Here is a 16012-nt window from a genome sequence, read left to right on the forward strand (position 1 = left end):
TATTCTTCTTTAGTATTGTTTTATTCGAGTCGTTCTAAGTTGTTATAAATGTGTATATATTAGGGCATTAAGTTATACGCATGTATGTGGTGCTCATGCGCCAATGGACCGGAAACACATGTACATGTAAAAGTGATGCTGGAGAATACAACGCTAGAATGGTTTTTTGTCTGTCACCTAATTATATCGAATTCGAAAAATCATTACAATCATTGCTCGATATTTTCATTAAATCTAGTAATTGAACACAAATAAAACTATGTTCTGAATTACATAAGCCAAGCAGTGCATATGGTTCAGAAGACATAATCACTTTTATCAATACATCGCTTGATTCACATTAATATTCATTTTTCATTAAATAAGAACATTGTTGAATTGTCCTTCATGCCTCATTTATTGTCTAAACTTCCTATTTTATGTTACGAATTCCTCTCTAGGATTGACTGTTTGCGTTAAAATATCATGGGAAATACTTTTCTCTTTCATCAAATCATCAAAGAGACCATACCCATTGACCAGAAACCAAGCGAAATGTATTAACACACAACGGTAAGATGATTAAATATGGAGCTGGTATGACCATTGTCATAAAAAGGACTATGACAGGGAGAGAGTGGTTAAGTCCTTAATGATCTGTGACAGCACCACTTTGAGCAGTTTGGTGAAGAGGGTTTGGGGAGCAAAAGCGTTCGAAAAAAATCTGCCGGAGGAAAGTCGTTGAACATATGCTATCAATTTATCTCAATAAAAGGGATAATGCAATATATCTCACAGCTTACTAGGTCCATTCCAAGTAATGCCAAAGAAGTGATTACGTTTACCGAACGGTTAGAATAAGGTAAGTGACCGTTCCTTATATTCTTTAGTGATATATACATGATTGACCGTAACTAACTGTCTCTGTTTACACATCATTTATTTTTACAATGAAACCAATTTATTTGCGTTTGGTTCTTTTGCTTCTTTTACATGTCAAGCTTTGAATTAATTTTCGATAATTCCTTTTTGTGAATGTGATTGTGCTTAGAAACATAGTTTTGCAAATGGCTTCCCAATCGAAAAGAAAATCCCTAAAAGTTTGTAAAAAGTAAATCTAAAAAGAATAAGTATTTAGTTTCCAACACATTTTTCAGATGCATGTTTGCTTTTAAAAGTGATAATAATATGTTAGATACAATAAATCTATTATACTAGATCATGATAAGATTCGATTGTGATTTGAACCTCAGAAGAGCAGATCCTAAAAATAATATTTTGCTGTTTTCTTCGTCTCATTTGTCTCAATGTTCATTTCTTCTTGAATTCTTTGTTTTAAAGTACTTACAGATACAATTTTCAAAACATGTTTAGACATTTGATATTAAATACTTGTTTTATATCATGAAGGGTACCACATTCTTTCTAAGTAGTTAATACCGAAACGAAATATGTTGTTTTTTAAAGGTATTTTGCCGACGCAGAAAAACCAAACAAATCAATAGTTTACTGCATCATTAGTCAATTTGAGCCTCATCAGTGCCATGTTTGTAAGCAAACACACATATGGGGTATTAATATCGTCTTTCACTTGTGATGACGTCACAATTTCCAGTGACACATTTCAATGACGTCATCCTTGAGTACTTGCTAATCGGCACGAGGCTATCTCCCCCTCCGGGGTGACAAGCTGATCTTTCCCGGCCAAAACGGTAAACACACCTGTGAAGGGTGGGAGAAAAGCTGATAATTTCCGGCAAAAACGGTAAACACACCTGAAAGGTGAATACCATTGCTAACGCTGCAAATGTATTACTGCTGGCTACGTTAGATAATTTATTCATGAACCAGAAAACCATTCCAGAATAAATCCCAGCTACAATGATATGGCCAACCTCAGAGAATGATAGTCCACCAGCAGAATCAGCCACTGTGTAACTGAAGAAAATATTAGAGATATGAAATAAGGAAGCAACTGTCTGAAATTAAATCCGATTTCAATATCATTATTGTTATATTGATGCAGTATATCATATCAAGATTAATGTTGAATATACATGTATGCCATTACTGTTTGAACTCAACCATTTCCTTCTTTTCATTTTAGAGCTCTTCATGAAAGTAAAAACAATTTTAACATAAAAGAAGTGGGTTCTTCGTAGATTGACAAAAGAAATTGAGTAACGACTGGTCGTCGCGATCGGGGATAACGAAAGATAACAAGGGAGGATAACTTATAAAATTTGAGGATGAAAGGGATTAAACTCTTCTTTGTTCTGCTAACAATTTTTTATAGTCACGTGATACGTTACGTGGTTGCTTCGGGCACATTAGAGGATCTGACTCGACTTATGGACGACGTTTTCGCAAACTACAGTAGAGAGATACGCCCCGCTAAGAATCTCGATAATACCGTAACAGTCAATACTAGTTTTTTTCTTCTCTTCATTCTTGATGTTAATGAAGTGTCCGGATCAATAAGCTTGAGTGGTGGAATGAACATGCTGTGGACAGACTATAGATTGGAATGGCGACCCTCTGATTACGGTGGTATTATTGACATGATGGTCAATTCCTCTAAGATATGGACGCCAAACATTTTCCTCATTTCATCCTCAGCAGACATGGAAAAGTTTAGTTTCCAAGATTTTGATGCAAGAATATTTAGTAGTGGTTTGATCGTGGCTAGTTCTGGAAAGATGATCAAATCTTCCTGTACGGTGGACATGACTCGTTTCCCTAGTGACACACAGAGGTGCTCATTGATTATCTTACCCTGGGGATACATGTATACCGAAATTCAACTTGCATACATACAGCCGACTTTCCAAATGGAGTATTTCAATGAGAATGGCGAGTGGAATGTTGACAGCACTTCAGTGGAAAGATATAAGGGCTTTGGTCATGCTGTCAATGCTCTCTCATTCACCATAGTTTTAACAAGAAAGTCGACATACTTTATTATATCGACCACCGTGCCAGTATATATTATTTGTGTACTGAACCCTTTTGTGTTTCTTCTTCCCGCCTCTTCTGGCGAGAGGATATCATACACCATCACCATGTTCTTGGCACTGGCTGTTTATATGACGCTCATTGGAGACAACATGCCGAAGGTATCTGAGCCAATGGCGGGGATTTCCTACTTTCTCCTGGTTGCAATGTTGTTTAGCTGTCTGCTGATAATACTGACAATATTTACTCTCAGCTGCCATGCAAAGAAGGATGTAAAACAGTTTCCAAAATGGTTGAGGCGACTTGTATTCCGAATTAAGAAAAGGAAAGGTAAAGAGAAGACGTACCCTATTAAACCACCTGCTGAGAATGCATCTGAACAGAACGTCAACAATGAATTGGAAGAAGACATAAAGAAAGAACACTTTCGAAATGACTTGACGGATCCGGAAAAAGGCGAAGTCACAAACTTCATCGACAAGGCTCTGTTTATGATAACGGAGATTACGGTTGTTGGACTGATATTTGGTTTCACACTTGTATATTATAGATAATTTTTTGTATATGGATTAGCCTTGCATTGGGATTTTTAAAAACTCTCTGTATTCTCATGATCGAGTAAGTTTTAATGGGGGGTTTTTAACAAAGAAAAAAAAGAAAAAAAAATCATTAATAAAAAAATGTTATATTTAATTTATATGTGTTTCCCATAAGAACGTTCAGTTCCATTTAGAACTTTTAAACAAGACGAGGGAAATGGGGTACAAAGTCGGTATTTTTTAAGATACTGCTAACAGGTCTACATTTATTATTACTCAAGACTTACGCCTTTGAGGATACGCAAGCTTTCCACGGAGACAGCATGACATATACCATTCTAATTAAGATAGAACTTCCGGTTTCTTCTCTCCTGTTGCATTTGAGTTCATCTTGTCGTTCACATTATCTCCGGTGTTACTTTTAACTTCGTATCGACATTAAGGTTTTTATAAATATGTTGTATATGTATCAATGTTTCATCTTGCTTGAATATACGTTGGACGAATTGGTTGGTTTGGGTTGGGTTTGTTTGTGTTTTACGCCCTTTTGACAGCTATGGTCATTAAGGACGTGCCATGTTTTCGTGGTGGAGTTTGCGGAGAAAAAACACCGACCTACGACCTAGAAGTATACCAGTTTTAACTATTGGTTGGAAGAAGTCTACCAGTTCATTTATATATAAATAGAGTCGTACGGGTAACCCCGAAGAGCCACTGACAGTTTTTGTAGGGTATTTAAGATAGGATAAATGTAGGTTTGTAAAGTGTTGTTGTATATTTTTTTGCTTATGCTTGACAGTAAGGTTAACTATGATTAAAACAATTAAAGGTAATGATTCTGTCATGTTGTATTTTGGGTAAATGCATAACCGCGTAAAAATAGATGTGTTTTGCACAGAATGAATCATAAACACGCTGGTCATACGAATAATTAACTTACGTTGAAGTAAGATGCGTTGCGGCTGAAAACATAGTACCAATATGTTATAATGGATATTCACACGTATTTATTATCTAATTAGCCCAGATTTTCTTCGTTCTGGCAGTTAAAATTCTGCGGAGATATAGCGCAGAACATGAAAGTGGGTCAGCTTATATTGAGCTTACACCAAGGAGTGGTCTGTATTCGTAATGTGTTTTAACCGAATGCCGTTTATGCTTTAAAAGTAAATCAATTAAGAAATTACGAATTCAGAAGATGTCTTACTAATAATGATATATTTCAAATTAAAGAGCGCTGTATAAATAAGGTATATACTTAGCGTAGCTTACACAGTAACTGTAACATACTGATAGATGTTGAGTCATGTATTTATTGGTTTGCAGTAATATAAGTTGCGGTGTTATCGTCCTACGGAGTCGTGTTACAAGCGGTGTTCCAAATAGTTAAAAAAAAAATACCCGGCGTTCAAAAATAAACATAAACGCGATACTAATTTAATGTCAAACCGACGAAGCAACACAAGAATGAAGCGTCACGAGTACTTGCCTGTCATAGGTGAATTCTGATACAAGTTTATTGTTTACAGGACAATGACGACCCTGTCTATTTGTTCAAGACAATTCGAAATTTTGACACCGCGAAATAAAATGATTTTAACCTAGTAACAAATTTACATGACAGGATAAACTTGAACCTCCGACAACAGGGCCCGTATTCATGACGTTGTTCTTATGCTTAAATTCAGATTATGTGCTCAAGCCCAATTTCTTGTTCCAGTGATAAATAAATGAAAAATCACATTTTGTCCATTGGTTGGAAGAATTTTGAAGAGAACTCAAACAGAAAGCTGTTTAAAATGTTTGCACTTGACATTTTTTTACTGTGTCGGATGGTTTAAGTGAGCAACAAGGGAGCTGATATGAGCACAGAATCCATGCTATAGCATGAAAACGGTTTCATGACTCTGGGCCCTGGTGAATCAGAAAGGTAAGCGTGTAACACTGAACATGTTGTACACATGATAAAAATAGGATATTAGGAAAATGTGTCATACGATTACTAGACTACATCACTGGAAAAATATCCTCATATTAGTTTGTCGGGTGGCGCAGTGGATAGCGCACTTGCCTTTCACCAAGGCGGTCGGGGTTCGATTCCCCAATCGGGCGTGACAAGGTTTTCGGTCACCTGCTCGGTATCCCGGTTTCATCCCACATTAAGACCCCCCGCGCGCTTAAATCAGGGCCAACAAGAGTGATTAATATAAGTTGAAAAAACTTGTTTCATCATTGTTGTAAATTAAAAAAAGCTGAATATATACAAATCCTCCACAATCTGATTGACCGAGTGACTGCGTGGGTGAATTTGCGGTCTTAAGAAAATACAAAGAGGATGGCGAATTGCTAGACAGAGGACAGCATTATTTCATAATGCGTTTTACTGTTGGGTTTAACGAAACGTCACAAAATGTTACCGAATTCTTAATTTTCAAGTATGTCTCAGACAGTGTAACCATCATCTTACGGGTTCTGAATGACACGACGGATCTGAAGAAGGGTTATGTCATCAATTTTATCGACCACGCTGTGTTTTTGATATCAAACAATACGGTTGTTGACCTGATATTTGACTTCACACTTGTGTATTAAAGAGGGTTTCTTGCAATTTAAAAGTCCTGAGGTCGACCCTGTAGTTTTTGTAGTTTTCGAAAAAAAAATATTGTTTTTTTATTTCTATAAATTTTCGAACATTCAAACATCTAATGACTATAACCCTGTCAAATGCATCGCAATATGTGACTTTTAAGGAATATTTCTTTTGAAAAGTATCCTATGTAAATAGACTTTTCAAACACAATATGAAATTTATGAGTAAATTTCTATTGTTCATATGACCCTTGTTGGTTAAACGAAAGCTACCAAACAGCAGAAGGTAATATTTCGTGTCCATTGAAGAAAAAACAACCCACACAAATACACACATCTCGGTCAAGAGAATGCTACATAGAGCTACTAATATAAGAAAGCGAATCATGGAGCTGTGAATGTCAGCAATGCATTAGGTATGTGGTTTCAAAGGAAAAAACAAAGAATGTCATATAGAAACACTATTCCCAATGTAACGATCGCCAAGATCATATTGCAGAAGAAGAAGAGCAGAACCAAGTTTGCCAATCAACAATCTTTAGATACTATTATTTAAGTTTTAATTATCAATTTTACTTTTTGTGTAATCACTGGATGTGTATTATGTGATTAACCTTCCTGTTGCTAATGACAACAGTCTTACAGATTACATAGTCATTGTTACAACAACTACATTGCTGTTTTGCACCAAGGGATTTCTGTAATTCTGTTATAAAGGGTCGTGCGGAATGTAATCAATTTTATGTGAAAATGTTACTCCACCCACGCATTACAACAGTAAAAACTTGGTTATTTTTTAACATATTTTTTAAGGAGAACAGGTTAACAACTTAACACATTTTGTCACGCAATAAATTCGACAAATCATCTAAACAAGATTTTTTGATTTTCTTTCACCATCATTTCATGACATCAACTCATTGCTATTTTAGACGTTTCAACGATGATGTTAAATATGAAACATTGATGAGGTGTTGTTACTTCACTAAATAACATATGGAAATCAAATAGGATAGGAACAGTTGTCTCCCTTCAACGTTTATTAAAGAAATTGTTCAATACTACAAGCAGAGGCGTATATATTATACGTCTTAACTACAAGGAAGTATCAACTATTTTGTCCTGATCAAACGTCATTCCTCTGAGTAAGGTATGTGTGTTTAATAATAATAATAATAATTATAATATACAAAATTTGCATAGCGCCCTATATGATTTGTAAAATTACTCTAAAACGCTTTACAACCTATGGATAACAGTATATTAGTTATAATTGTTAAACAAAAACGACTTAAAATCACCATTATACATTAAGCAAGAAAACAATCATCTCAATGCGCACATGTACATGACGTCTGTACAAAGAGCCTTAAATACAGACGTGAAGAGGTGAGTTTGTATGTCCTTCTTGAATTTAGCCAGGGTATTTGACTTTCTAATAAAGCTATTCCAAAATGTGGCCGAAACCCTCCCAAAGCACCGGTTTCCACAGGTCACAGTACGAAGTTTTGGGACACACAACAATGATTTTGTCTCCAACCGCAGTGATCGTGACGGCAGATACAGGGTAACAAGCCCCTGTAAGCGTTCACAATACGTAACTCTATATAACTTGATTTCTGTGTGTACTACTATATGTATACTATGAGTTTATATTTCGTTTGATGTTTCCCTTAAGTGCAATATAGTTCCATACATATGTGATTGTATACATACATGTATATAAATAAACATAAGCAGGTGTAGAAACCGGAAGTTTACATAATACTATATAACCGTTGTAAAACCGAAACTAGATTATACTGTTAGTTTAGACGGGGCGGGTTGTTTGTTGGTGCTAATTAGGTATGTACAGTATGTTCTTTTTAAATGTTTAACCAACAATTTATAGTTTTTAAATGTTTTTGTATGTAGTTTAATCATAAACGATGTATCACGATATCATTTGATAATGTGAAAACTATATCAGGTGAAAATATAAAACTGACTTATCCATGACCTATTATGCAAATTAATTTCAGGGATTATCTTCCTCGTCGTTGCTATGCACAAATGACATAATCTACCCCTTAAGTAATAGAAATTAAGACACAAACAAGTAAAACTATTTTATTTGAAATGGTATTGAAATCGTCAGGTGGTTGCTGAGATATCTATTCTAGTTTATTCAGTATAGTATACAAAGAATTGTATAGACTTGCACAAGTTCCAACTTCCTCTATACAAAGGTACGTATTGTTGCATATATCTTTTCCTAGATAATAATTATGGAAAAGAACATGCTTATTATTTGAAAAGTTATATACATTCATTACCTATATTTGTAATATATCTGTACCAAATTAAAATATATATTAGTTGTATGAATATAGAAATCGAATCGCATTCGTGAATAGAAATATTATATCATAACCTACACTTTAAATAAATATGTATCGCATATAAAATATATCTTTACCTACTTTAATAATATACACATACATATAACTTGTAGTTGTACCTACGTATAAGTTTCATTTCAGAATATTTATTGTTCAGATATTAGATACAAAGAAATTGGGCAACAGGCTTTTGTACTTAAATATTAGTGTACTTTATATCAAAGTTTTACTTTCTTCATTAAACAATGTACGTAATAAAATGTACATTGTTTGTGTAGAAAGTTAAACTTTGATCCCATATTTCCAAGCTGATGAATCTTATTGAAGATAATATTAAACATAATTGCATTTCTGGTACCGGTTTGTGTCCTTTTAAAGGTTTGTAAAATATAAGATACCTGAAACGAATTATATTATTGCATCAATTTATTGTCAAATATATTGAGTAAAAATCTGAACTTTTGTACGTATTCCAGCTGGTGTTAACAAATTATTTCCTTTTTATTTCATTTAACAGTGATTTTCATCTGATCATTATGTCAAGCACAAGGCCCACCTCAGGAAAGGAAATGGGGAAGAGTGTTCACAAGAAGAAAGAATCTTTGCTTGCTAAAGTGGTGAGTAAGAAGAAAGGAACAAGTGGAAAACCTAGTGATAACTCTGAAACTGATAGTAATGATCAACAAACTACAGGATCCACTGTTAGAGACAAAACCAACATTCCTAGAGAAAATGTATCGGGAAGTAAATCCACGGTTGTTACTGGACATGAAACTACAAGATCGGATACCATAAATAAGTCCAAAACATGCCACCACCCGAAGAATCAGGATAGCAGAGCATCCCTAGCCATTCATGGATCAAATCCAGTTCAAGAACCGGATCATACAGAAAAACTTGAATCTCACGAAGAACAACGACATGTATCTTCAGCTACTGCAACTTCGGCATCTAATCCGGAAAATGGGAATGGACCTTCAGTTGAAGCATCCCCTATGGTGAAGGATTCGAAGACGAAGAGCAGGATGTCTGATAGCGACAAAAGCGTGCGTGTTCTTGTGAAAGAACAAGACTCGACCCCGAAAGAATCCAAACCGAAGATGAATAGGACTGGAATAGTTTCTGGAGATGATGCGACTGGCACCGTGACTGACTTATCAAATACCACATCGGAGAAAGAACAAGGTAAGAGAACGGAACTCAGACAGGCATCTACATCCGTCGATACGAAATCTAAAGTTAGAGCATCGGTTGATGATGAGAAAGAAAATTCGAAAGGTCTTGTCAATTCCAGCGATGATCACGTTCTGTCTTCTACAAACTGTGGTCGTCAACTTAAGCCTTCAAGTAAAGGGTCGGGAAATGGAGATGCTAGCTCAGGAGAAGTGAAATTTTCGTCTAGCCAAACATCGCAATCAAAGCCTTTGAGTGACCTACACGCACGAAGCTCAAATGCAGCTAAGGATACAAGCTCCATGACTGCAAAGCATGAATCGAAACAGCAAACGACTTTTTCAAAGCCTTCAGATGCAAACTTGAGAGGAAGGACAGAACAAGAAAATGCTTCATCAAGAGATCCAAACTCGCCGTCGAGCCCACCTACTCAATCTTTGAGCGACAATCATTCTAGAAAAGCTGCTAAGCCAGACGATCACGGCGGAAATAATTCTAAACATCCTCCATGTCACATATTCGTGAATCCCACTAAATGTGAGATAACAGAATTAGAAGTGGATGTTGTCGTGTCAAGTGAGGATACTGTACTCCAGGGATATGGCATGGTGGCCAAACAGCTGATGAAGAAGGGAGGTGAACGGTATCAACAGCATAAAGAAATGGCATGTTTTGCCATTGGTGGTTTGAAAGAATGGCACTTTATGTTTACGCCTGGAGCAGGCAATCTGAAGTGTAAAAATGTAGTGCATGTCAACATACCAAGACTTCAAGAATTCGACCAGGAAACATGGTGTAGAAACTATACTAAACTCATTTGCAGATTATTGAAGAGAGTCGACTGTATGGGGTTTAGGTCGATGGCCATTCCTTTGCTAGGCACAGGTAAGTCTTTGTATTACATCTTGTTGATATCTGGTGTATTTGTACATGTAGCGGCGTCGTAATAAAAGCTCTTCAGAGCTTATTTTATTGTTGACAATTGTACACGACGTTAAATAAATATGCAAGACCACACACTTGTGTTTTTCTAACGAATCAGAAAGCACGAGTTTATTGCGCGGACGAATATATATTCACTCGTGCGCTCCGCGCACTCGTGAATTTATACGTCCGCGCAATAAATGAGTGCTTTCTGATTCGTTAGAAAAACACAAGTCTTGCTTTTATCACATACCTTCCGTCTTTGGTAGAGATCGATACAAAGATTTTATAAACTTTGATATTTTTTGCAAATACCGGGAACTTTTCAGTTCGCCATGACAAGGGGATTCCCATAAAAAAGTAGTTCCGGCTATAGGTAAATACAACATTCCGTATTGCACATGTGCAATACAGAACGTTGTATTTCATGGTCTGAAAATTGCTTGTATCACTATAACAAGATTCAACAGGTTTGTGATAAAGATTATTATTTTTATTATTTATTTTGTATTGTACTATAGTGATACAGCCTATTTCTCAGTGTGATAATACGTAATGCTGAATTGCCCCAGAGGACAGAACTCAATTTTGGCTGGAACTCAGATCATCGGTTGTTTTCCATTGATCAAACTGGCAAAATGAAACAGGGATGGGTTCCGAACATATCTGCGCCATTTTTGTTGCTATGGAAACACGAAGTTTTATCGGTCATCAACGTCGTCTTGTCATTGTTGTGTCCATTATTATACGGGCCAAATTTTCGTGAGGCAAACTCGCACATTGGTACAGAGTAATAATGAGACATGTGTTGCAAGATTTATAAATTGCATTTAAAGAACAATTGAAGATAATCAATCAAAGCAATACCACACTTACACGTAGGTGATAGTTGGACCTCGCAGATATCACTCGTTTGATGCGCAAATAGATATATTTCACTATATTTCACAGCTATATAATGTAAAAAGGGAAATTTTCGTGTGTGGGAACGTTCGCATTGTAACTTTTTAAACTGAACGCCGAGTTGAAATTTTCACGTTGGTAATGGTTCTTGGAGGCTAAATATGCTATTTACAGCTGATTTACATATAATCTCGTAAATCTCAATAAAATAGATAAATAAGAATGTGAATATTTTCGCGCTAATGACCATTTAAACAACGCGAAAATGCCCCCTTTTCCAGTATTTGTGATTGGAGGTCAAGGGTTTGAATCCGCGTCTGGCCAATTTCACTTTTCACTCTCGGAACACTGTTGTTAATTTCATCTATACTATCTTTTTTCTCTCTGAACACGTTTTGTTTGTTTCTTCTCTGTCATTTTTTATGTATAAGCTGTCAGTATCTTGGCGCTCAATTATAGCTCACTTAATAATTATTATGTAAAGGAGATTGTCAATGAATATATTTTCAATCCACAGGACGAAACGGTGCTCCAACGAGTTTCGTCATCGACCTCATTTGCAACCAGATTCTGGACTTTTCCCAAAAATCAACCGACAAGATTTGGCTCCAGACCATTTACATCGTTCATCCCGATCGTTCCACTGTCAAAACTATTGAAACTGTTGCTAAGCGACTGCCTTTTTGCCAAACACCGGAAGTGACAAAAACACCCGATGTCCGAGTGGGTAAAAGCAAAACAGGCAAAGATCATTTTGAAAAGGGTGTTTTATCGTTCATTGAGAGATATTCGGTAAAACAAGAGATGGTAAAAAGTGTCTTACATGAGGAACAATGCCCAATATGTATTGACAAGATTGAATTGAAGGAAAGGGTGGAGTTAAACCAATGCCATCACGTTTTTTGTCTGACGTGTATCAAACAAACCTTCGTCGTCAAACCAGCATGTCCAGTATGTAACATTGTCTACGGTATCGTCCGAGGAATCCAGCCAGAGGGTTGTATGGTCGAGGTGTTCCGAAAGGAGTCCCTACCCGGGTTTGATGGATGTGGTATCATCCATATTTACTACGCATTCCCTGATGGCATACAAGATGTAAGTCTGATTCATGTGCAATGTTAAAATTCTCTTTATTGGAGCATTTGTCAATCCGTAATTATTCTTTCCGAGAAGCATAAAAAAGAAAACTACAATATCTGTACAGTAGGAATTTCGGTAGATAAGTCTTATTGGTAAAATCGGTACAGTAGCATTGGAACACTCACTCTGAAGGGTTATCGGTACAGAAGGAATATTTACATGGTATTAATATCGGTTCAGTACGATTTCCTGGTACAGTGCGAATATCAATATAGTATATCGATACAGTATAAATATCGGTACAGTCAGAATTTCGGTTCAGTACGATTATCTGTACAGTCAGAATATTTGTACAGTGCAAATATCGATATAGTATATCGATACAGTATGAATATCGGTAAGTCAGAATTTCGGTTAAGTACGATTATCTGTACAGTCAGAATATCGGTTCAGTACGAGTATCTATACAGTCAGAATATTGGTACAGTGCAAATATCGATATAGTATATCGATACAGTATGAATATCGGTACAGTCAGAATTTCGGTTCAGTACGATTATCTGTACAGTCAGAATATCGGTTCAGTACGAATATCGATATAGTAAATCGGTACAGCAGAAATATCTTTATATTAAGATTATCAATACAATGAGATTATCGCTCCGAAGGATTATCGATACAGTATGAATATCGTCCAATAGAATTATCGGTGCAGAAAGGTTGTTGGCACTGTAGAAATATCGGAACAGTAAGAATATATGTACAATATGGTTATCGTTTCAGTCCAAATATCGGTACAGTACGTTTATCGATATAGCAGGGATATCGATACTTTAAAATCAACGATAAAGTTTGAGTATTGGTTCTCTAGGTATATTGGTACGATAGGATTATCGGTACAGTACGATTGTCGGTACGTTATAGTAAGAATATTGGTGTAATAGGATTATCGTTTCAGTACAAATATCGGTACAGTACAACGGGAATATCATTACAGTACGAATATCGGTATAACCCCTATATCGATACAAAAGACATTTTTGTTTAAGTCGTCACAACTGCAGAGGTCTTGTGAAGCCGGTCACATATTTATAATGCATGTTTCTATTTCATATCTAAGAAAAAACATCCAAACCCAGGAAGAAATTACAGGGGGACCAATCGTGAGGCTTTTTTACCCGACAACCAAGAAGGTCAGAAAGTGCATCGCTTGTTGCGAAAAAGTTTTGAGCAGAAGTTGACCTTCACCATCGGGAGTTCCAGGACTACAGGGCGCGAAGACGTTGTTACATGGAATGATATTCACCACAAGACCCGGATGCATGGTGGTCCTGAAAGGTATCCATAAAATAGAAATATCTGTGATTTAATTTCAATGAATATTTAGTACAGGTGATTCCGGCTCTTTTTCGAGGGGTGTATATCTGCATGAAAATCGAAATGGTAATACATTGCTGTTTAATTCAATTCTACGAAATGAGACTAATCTGACAGGTTAATGACAGCCGATTGTGGAAAGAATATACCTGCTTTATCATAACTTAATGAATGTTTGAGGCGACTAATGTGGGGCATTTGGAGAGATGCAGAGTGGTTTTTTTTCGTGCCATCTGCTTAATAGACACTTCAGTGACCAAAATTGACATACTGATCTCATTACAACAGCGAGGATCTTTATATTCTCCCCTTTAAGTTTTTTTTACAAGTAAATCCTCAAATTAGTTACGATATTGATCAGAGGCCAAGTCCCTCCTCAAACTAGTCACAAAAATGATCAGAGATTACGGCCCTCCTCAAACTGGTTCCGACATTGATTAAAGATAAAGGAGCTACCGAATTTAGTTTCGTCATAGATCAGAGGTCAAGGCCTCGTTATACTACTTTCGACAATGATTATATACCAAAGTCACTACCAAACTAGTTCTAGCTTTAGTGATGGACGGTCTTATTTAATCAGACATGGTGTTATTGAAATGAGGTATAATGATATATTTTGTTATTTTTTAATAGATTCGGTTACCCGGATCCCTCGTACCTGAAACGTGTAGAAGATGAATTGGCAGCTAAAGGAATTTCAGAGGCAACTGACCCCCTTGAGTAACATTTTTATCAATATACGAAAAAAGATATTGTTGATTCAAACTCGGATTCTCAGAGAGTAATTTTTGGACGTTTTTGTTCAGAAACGTGTCTAGACCAGCACAATTTTAAATACAAAGAAACCTTCACGTCCTGACTGAAGAGGTTCTGCTTTATACAGAAACCAAAGTGACCGGACCAGCGAGGTTCTAAATTACGAGGAATATAACGTAAATGGACAACAAGGTTCCACTAAAAGATAATTCGTATTGTTCAAACTATGGCTGTCCCGGTGTACACAGAAACCAAAGTGGCCGGACTCGGGAGGTTCTAAATTACGAGGAATCTAGCGTAAACGGACAACGAGGTTATACTAAAAGAAAAGTCGTATTATTCGAACTGTCGAGGTCCCGGTGTACACAGAAACAAAAATGGTCGGACTAACGAGGTTCCACTGTACACAAAAGAAACCAAAGTGTTGTGATTACTACACTGTCTGCCTTAGAAACGTTAGCCTATACTTAATACGATGTCGTACATGTTTGTAAGTAATGCATTTACATAATGTGTTAATTATAACGGTGTTCTTTTTTGTATTTGACAGTACATGACTGTCATTATATACCATTCTACAATGTATTGCTTGCAGTGTGCAGTAGCGCACACTCACTGATTCATCCATTCAAAAGAGTCACGTGACTGTTGTGGGAATTTTTTTATTACATTTTAGGGGGGTGTCATTAAAATAATGTCTACATAAGGTATTTGCGCCCGCGGATTAGTGACACATGTAGGCATTCTTCTCTTTTGGGGAAAAAAATTCCCCAAAATTGATTGGGAGAGGTTCTTGTCGTGAGAACACCGCAACCATGTGCACAAATCAAAAAGACACTGAATATATATAGATGACCAGTGGCGGATCCAGAGGGTTTATTTTCCCCCTGGAAATTCGGACTTTTTCAGATGTACTTTTCTCTCGTCTCAAAATATGTAAGATCTACCAATGTAATTTAATTAATATATCGCTTTGTAGCAATTATGTTTTTGATCAATATCTCTTACGGCGTCATCGAAAAGTATTTCATTTTACACTGCATAACAATGACGTCACAAATATTATAGTGAAACAGGTTGATTGGGTTGTTATTTTTCTATATTAAATACCATCACAAGAACATGATGTTTTCGAGTTTTGTTTTTTGCATTATAAATATTGAATTTTATATTATTGAACTTTGCAGATATACAATTAAATCAAGAAAAAAAACCTTAATTTGATGAAGACGGAGTTTGATGTAAGCTCAATTCTTTTTAATTCATGTATTACAATAGAAATCAAACGGAAGTATTGGCTGGAAAAACCTAACACAAATATCGGATAAATGGCTATGGGATGTACATGAGACGTAG

General features: G+C 36.1%; 2 protein-coding genes across 4 annotated transcripts; both read left to right on the forward strand.

Annotated features, from left to right (window-relative positions):
* The first annotated feature begins 2228 nt into the window (after window positions 1–2228).
* On the forward strand, window positions 2229–3488 carry LOC110450945 (neuronal acetylcholine receptor subunit alpha-2-like). The gene has a single exon (XM_021498759.1). The coding sequence runs from the start codon at window positions 2229–2231 to the stop codon at window positions 3486–3488; it is 1260 nt and encodes a 419-aa protein (XP_021354434.1).
* Window positions 3489–7134: 3646 nt separating this feature from the next.
* LOC110450921 (serine-rich adhesin for platelets-like) lies at window positions 7135–15777 on the forward strand. Of its 3 annotated transcripts, none has more exons than XM_021498724.1 (5): window positions 7135–7212; window positions 8961–10501; window positions 11961–12538; window positions 13644–13861; window positions 14534–15777. In XM_021498724.1, exons 2-5 carry the CDS (start codon window positions 8980–8982, stop codon window positions 14622–14624), a joined length of 2409 nt encoding a protein of 802 aa, XP_021354399.1. In that variant the 5' UTR covers window positions 7135–7212; window positions 8961–8979; the 3' UTR covers window positions 14625–15777. The 3 variants fall into 3 exon arrangements, with proteins under 3 accessions (XP_021354399.1, XP_021354398.1, XP_021354400.1); XM_021498723.1 differs by lacking the exon at window positions 7135–7212 and adding an exon at window positions 7389–7451; XM_021498725.1 differs by lacking the exon at window positions 7135–7212 and adding an exon at window positions 7938–8290.
* Window positions 15778–16012: the final 235 nt, after the last annotated feature.

This window comes from Mizuhopecten yessoensis, unplaced genomic scaffold (assembly GCF_002113885.1).
Source record: "Mizuhopecten yessoensis strain PY_sf001 unplaced genomic scaffold, ASM211388v2 scaffold5547, whole genome shotgun sequence".
NCBI classification, from domain to species: domain Eukaryota; kingdom Metazoa; phylum Mollusca; class Bivalvia; order Pectinida; family Pectinidae; genus Mizuhopecten; species Mizuhopecten yessoensis.

Excerpts from the sequence above, each read along its gene's own strand:
- LOC110450945 (XM_021498759.1), top strand. The coding sequence starts at position 2,229 with ATGAAAGGGATTAAACTCTTCTTTGTTCTGCTAACAATTTTTTATAGT.
- LOC110450921 (XM_021498723.1), top strand. The coding sequence starts at position 7,405 with ATGTACATGACGTCTGTACAAAGAGCCTTAAATACAGACGTGAAGAG. Across the intron at positions 10,502-11,960 it reads CATTCCTTTGCTAGGCACAG|GACGAAACGGTGCTCCAACG; the intron begins GTAAGTCTTTGT and ends TTCAATCCACAG. Across the intron at positions 12,539-13,643 it reads TCCCTGATGGCATACAAGAT|AAAAAACATCCAAACCCAGG; the intron begins GTAAGTCTGATT and ends TTCATATCTAAG.